General features: G+C 41.5%; 1 protein-coding gene across 1 annotated transcript in view; it reads left to right on the forward strand.

Annotated features, from left to right (window-relative positions):
* DUSP19 (dual specificity phosphatase 19) overlaps nucleotides 1–5840 on the forward strand; it is a 51767-nt gene that overhangs the window by 21408 nt on the left and 24519 nt on the right. The window contains exon 2 of the mRNA XM_006143835.3: nucleotides 2411–2457. Coding sequence (XP_006143897.1) covers nucleotides 2411–2457 — 47 coding nt within the window. The remainder of the gene's footprint in view (nucleotides 1–2410; nucleotides 2458–5840) is intronic.

Consider the following 5840-nt stretch of genomic DNA (forward strand, 5'->3'; position numbering starts at 1 on the left):
ACTTCTCAGACCAATCCATTTGAGAATACTATACACATCATCATCAACAGGTAATAAGCCATATCTGTTTCCTGCTAACATTCTGCCTCTCTATTTGCTCTCTTGCTGTCTTTCTCTATCCTCTTCTCTTCACCCCCCCCATTCCACACTGTCCTATTCTCATTAAGTACTTTCACTGCTTTTATGTCCTCCAATATTTTGCTCTCTACCATAGAGTGTGGATAGTCAGTATATATTAAGTGGATACATACAATATTTTTCTTTCATAGCCTGGCTTACTTCACTCAGCAATAGATCCTCCATATCTGACCACTTTCTATCAAATGCCAGGGTCTTGTTATTTTTTATGGCTGAGTAGTATTCCATAGAGTATATATACCACACTTTTCCAATCCATTCCTCAGTTTGTGGACATTTAGGTTGGTTCCATGTCTTGGCAATTGTGAATAATGCTGTATCTATCCTTTGGGTAGATACCCAGAAGTGGGATTGCTGGATCAAATGGTAATTTTATTTGGAGATCTTTGAGGAACCTCCATATTGTTCTCCACCGTGGTTGAACCAGTTTACATTCCCACCAACAATGTAGGAGGGTTCCCTTTTCACCACATCCACACCAACATTTATCACTTTTTTTTCTCTTTAATTTTTTTTTTCTTTTTTTGAGAAGTTTTTGCTATAGGGTATGTGTGCTCGCCAGAAAGACAGAGAGAGAGAGAGAAAGAAAGAGAGAAATCACCCCCCGGGGGATGGTCATGCTGCAATTCCTTCTCTTCCATGCTCTTCTCAGGATCTTGGCATGCATGCACACTTGCCCGGCGTGAGTTTAAGCCACCGAGTCTGGCACTCGAACCACGGTCGACTACATAGGAGGGAGTTCAGCGACATAGCCATTATGCTAACTGCTGGTCCTTCCTCCCGGGACCTTGGGCACTCACACACATGAGTCTAATGTGAGTTTTAAGCCATCGAGTCCAGGACTCAAACCACCATTGGCCATATGCTAGTCCAGCAACATAACCGCATTGCCACCTGCTGGTCTGTCTTCTATATTTCTTAAATCTCATAATGCTGATGTCAGTATTATTTGACTACATAGTTATATCATCTTTTATTTAACATAATCTCTATTACTGGTCTTTTAGATAATTTTGTTTCGGTTGTTTTCATTTTTTTGTATTACAAATAATAATACTGATAAACATCTTTATAGCTAATCTTTGCAACACCTGCAACTTTTATTTTTTTAAAGAATTACTTAATTTTATGGAACCAGCAGATGGTGTAATGGTTACATCACTAGACTACCATTTAGCCAACTATGGTTCAAGTCCTGGACCCGGCAGCTTAAAACTCATGCCAGCGCATGTGCATTCATGCCCCAAATCTTTTTTTTTTGGAGAGGTTTTTGGCTATAGGGTGCGTGCGCTCGCCAGACAGAGAGAGACAGACAGAAAGCGAGAAATCACCCCCCAGGGGGAATGGCCACGCCGCAATCCCTTCTCCTCCATTCTCCTCTCAGGATCTTGGGCATGCACACACATGTGTCCAGCGTGAGTTTAAGCTGCTGGGTCCGGGACTCGAACCGCGGTCCACTACGTGGTTGTCCAGCGACATAGCCATTGCACTAACTGCTGGTCCCATGTCCAAAATTTTGAGAGGAGAATGGAGAAGAAGGGATTGAGGCATTGCCGCACCCCCCCCCCCCCCAAGGGGGTGATTTCTCGCTTTCTGTCTCTCGGGTGAGTGCACGTGCCCTGTAGCAAAAATCTATCTCATAAAAAAGAATTATTTTATTATTATTAAATTTGCTGTAGAGCATGTGCACTCACCAGAGAGAGACCGAGAAAGAGAGAGGGAAAGTGAGAAAGCAAGCTGCTAGGTCTGAGACTTGAACCTTGGTTGGCTATATGGTTGTCCAGCTCTCTAAACATCATGCTGCCACTGTCTCCATCTACAACTTTTTTTAAAAAAGAATTATTTACTTAATGTTTATTTATCATCATTATTATTTTAAAATTTGCTACAGGGCACATGTGCTTACCAGAGAGAGATGGGGGGTGGGGGAAGGGGAGTGAGAAAGGAAGTCACTAGGTTTGGGACTCAAACCACAGTTGGCCATATGAGAGTCCAGCACCTTAACCACCATGCCACCTGCTGGCCCCCCATCTATAACTTTTAAAAACAAATTCTTAGAAATTAGATTTCCAAGTCCAAGAGTATATAAACAATGAATATTTTTTAATGGAATATTACCAAATTGCCCCTCAGAAAATTGGACTTAGGTCTTCCTGAATTGTTGGGTTTTAAAAATAAATAAGTACATAAATAACAGAATTGTTGTGAAAAATTATGTAAAAGCCAAGGTAATTGTATTTATTTTCAAGGTGATATGATTTATTTCTTACAGGATCACAAGATGCTGCTCATGATCTGGATACACTGAAAAAGCACAAGGTAAAACAGATGCATCAAATCTGGCACCACATATGGGAAGTAGTGGGCTTTTACATTTATTTAGGAAAACTTTATTGGTCCAACTTTGATATATTTCAGAATTTAATTGGAAACATTTTGGCTACCATTTTATTAAGGCTGCAAAAATAATTGCACCTAATTCAAATATGTGGATCTGTAATCCATCTTTTCAATTTTCTATTCTCAGTCTCTTTCATGTACCCTCATGAACCTAACCTTGAAGCCATGTCTTTCTTTTTTAAATTGTTTACTTTATTTATTATAATTATTATTTTTAGAGGTTATTGCCATGAGAGAGAGAGAGAGAGACAAAGATAGAGAGAAAATGAGAAATTACCCGACAGTGGGGATGGCCACACTGTAATCCTTTCTCTTCCATTATTCTCCTAGGATCTTGGGCATACACACACACGTGCCCAGCGTGATTTCAAGTCACCGGGCTGGGACTTGAACAGCGGTTGGCCATGTGGGAGTCCAGTGATATGTTATCTGCTGATTCCTATTATTATTATTTTTTAATTTGACTAGAGAGAGACATAGAGAGAGAGGGAAGTAAGAAGGCAAGCTGCCAAGTCTGGGAGTCAAAGCGCAGTTGGCCCTCTGGGAGTCTAACACCTCAACTGCCATTCTACCTGCTGGCCCAAAGCCATGTCTTTCTTGCTTCTGCTTTTGTAGGTCCTTTGGGTGGGACTGTCTGTCCATCATCTCTGTGGTCAAACCCATGCCTTGAGTTCCAACTCACATACCACTTCTTCCCTAATACCATTTCTTCCACACAACTAATGTGATTACTTATTTCAAAACATTATTCAAAATAATTTTTAGCCATCTGCCATTTTGTCAAGCACTGCTTCAGGTCATGGAATTTCAGTGGCTTGGAGTACAGGAGATTCTTGTTCACGTGAAGCTTATGACCTAAAGAGCAGAGATGGAAGAAGGACAATTCAGCAGCTGTGGTTTAGTGTACAGTGTGCTTTGATGGGGACATTCAGGGAGCTGTAGGAGTACAGAGGAGATAATGCCCTTAACCTATGCTTGTTTTGTTTTGTTTGGGATAGGAGGATCAGAGAAAGCTTCCTGGAGGAAGTGATATTGCAGTTTTACTCTCAATGGGGTGAGGAAGGAACAAAAGAAATGTGTTCGTTTAGAAGAGATGGTATATTTGAAGACCTAAAAGTAAGAGAAAGAGTGATTAGGGACAGAAAAGAAGTCCAATAACTCTGGAATAGAGAGCACAAGGAAGAAGGTACCAAGAGATAGGACCGGAGAGATAAGCATGAGCCAAGTCACCAAAAGCCATTTAAGCCAAAGTAGCGTATTTGATCCCCAAAACAGTAGAAACCCACTGAGAGTGAAAAATCTCTCCTGAGGGAGGATGGCCTGCAACAGTCCCTTTTCCGTTCTCCTCTTGGGATTTGGGCTTAAATTCACATGCACCTGGCATGTTTTCAAGGTGGCAGGTCTGGAATTTGAATTGTGGAGTGAGCCATGTGGGATCCAGTGCCTTAACCAATATACCACCTGCTGGCCCAGATTAGAAACTTTGCAATCTAGATATGGGAGACCAGCCATGATGCTATTACAGTAATCTAAAAAAGTAAAGAAAAGATGGTGGCTTAAATTAGGATGAAGTGGAGATAGAAGTGGATGGATTTGAGGGACAAAATCCCCACAATTTAGAGATGAATAATTTAGGAGGCAGGAGGGGGGGAAGCTAAGAGGAAGAAGAGTTCAAGGCTATCTAGCTTTCTTTTGGTAACTAAGTGGGGTTGGTGCCATTCCACGGAGTCAAAGCGGGATTGGTAACAGAATAGAAAGAATAGCTTTCAGCAGAAAAACATGGAGCCTAGCTTTGGACATTTTTAATTTTAGGAGCTGTAGATCACCTAGGTAAAGTTATTCAGTAGACTGGATATGTGGGGTCTAAAATCCAGGAAAGAGGTGAAAATAAAGATGTAGGAATCTTCAAGTTGAAGATGGTGGTTAAGGTGGTTAAGGGTGCTGGATTCCCACATGGCCAACTGAGGTTCAAATCCTGGACCTGGTGTCTTCCTTTCTCACTTTCCCTTTCTCTCTCTCTCTGTCTCTGTCTGGTCAAAATAAAAAAAAAATAAAAAATAGTAATAACAACAAATGGAATTAAATAAATAAATACTTTTTTTAAAAAAGAAAAGGAAATCACTGGAGTAGGAAAAAATTCACTTGTGGAAAAGGTGAAAGTGAGGAGGGAAGAGGGTCTATCGCAGCACCTCTGGATTGAGTAACAAGCTTAAAGGAAGGATCAAAGGCAGAAAGATCTGTAGTAGGAGAGGAAGAGCTCAGAGAGGTCATAAGGAGAACCAAAGGACAGTGCTTAAGGAGGAGGGAATCAACAGAGTCAGATGCTTGACAAGTGTGAATACAGTTAAGACCAAATTATGTCCTGGCCTTTGTGGAAAGAGATTGTTAGTGCCTTTGGTGAGAACAGTTTCATTTGAATTGGAGGCCAAAGCCAGATTTCAGAAGATCAAGTGGAAGAGCAGTGAGGAAATGATGGCACATGGAGAGAAGATGGAGAGTTTTGAGTATATTTTAAGGCTGATGGTAGAAGAAAGAACTGAAAATAAAGGAAAGTGAAACTATGGCTAAAAGGAGATCCAAGAAAGTAAAAGGCACTGTGACCCTAAGCACAGATACTAGAACGAACCTTGTAAAGGATGTGGGAACATATCATTCATTGTAGTAAGAAGGCTGAAGCAAAGTGTGAGTACAGGCATAAGCAAAGGTTGGAGATATGGTAGTTAGGGTGAGCAGGTTTCTGTGGTCTGGGAGTAAGGAAAAGGTGGTAGGATTGAAAGTTATTAGGATAGTGCGAAAGGTTTGAAAGAGCTGTATAAAAAAAGAGGGAGAGAGCTGCAAGGGAAATGTATTGTAGTTACTAAGCATGCTCAAGATCAAGAGTGGTTGGGAACCAGCAGTTAGCGTAATGGCTTTGTCGCTGGATTCCCACGTAGTCGACCACAGTTCGTGTCCTGGACCTGGTGGCTTAGAACTCACGCCGGGCACATGTGCGCCTGTGCCCAGGATCCTGAGAGGAGAATGGAGGAGAAGGGAATGCGGCGTGACCATCCTCCCTGGGGGGTGATTTCTTGCTTTCTGTCTTATGTCTCTCTCTGTCTGTCTGGTGAGCGCACGCACCCTATAGCGAGAGGCCCCCCCCCTTTTAGAGAGAGCCCCACAAAAAAAAAAAAAAAAAAAAAAAAAAGATCAAGCGTGGTTGACACTTAGGAATTTCTGGTAGGTACTGAGTCAGTGTTTTGTGGTTTTTCTTTCTTTTCTTTTTTTCTTTTTTTTTTTTTTGCTATAGGGTGCGTGCACTCACC

This window comes from Tupaia chinensis, unplaced genomic scaffold, assembly GCF_000334495.1.
Source record: "Tupaia chinensis unplaced genomic scaffold, TupChi_1.0 Scaffold000111_1, whole genome shotgun sequence".
NCBI lineage: Eukaryota > Metazoa > Chordata > Mammalia > Scandentia > Tupaiidae > Tupaia > Tupaia belangeri.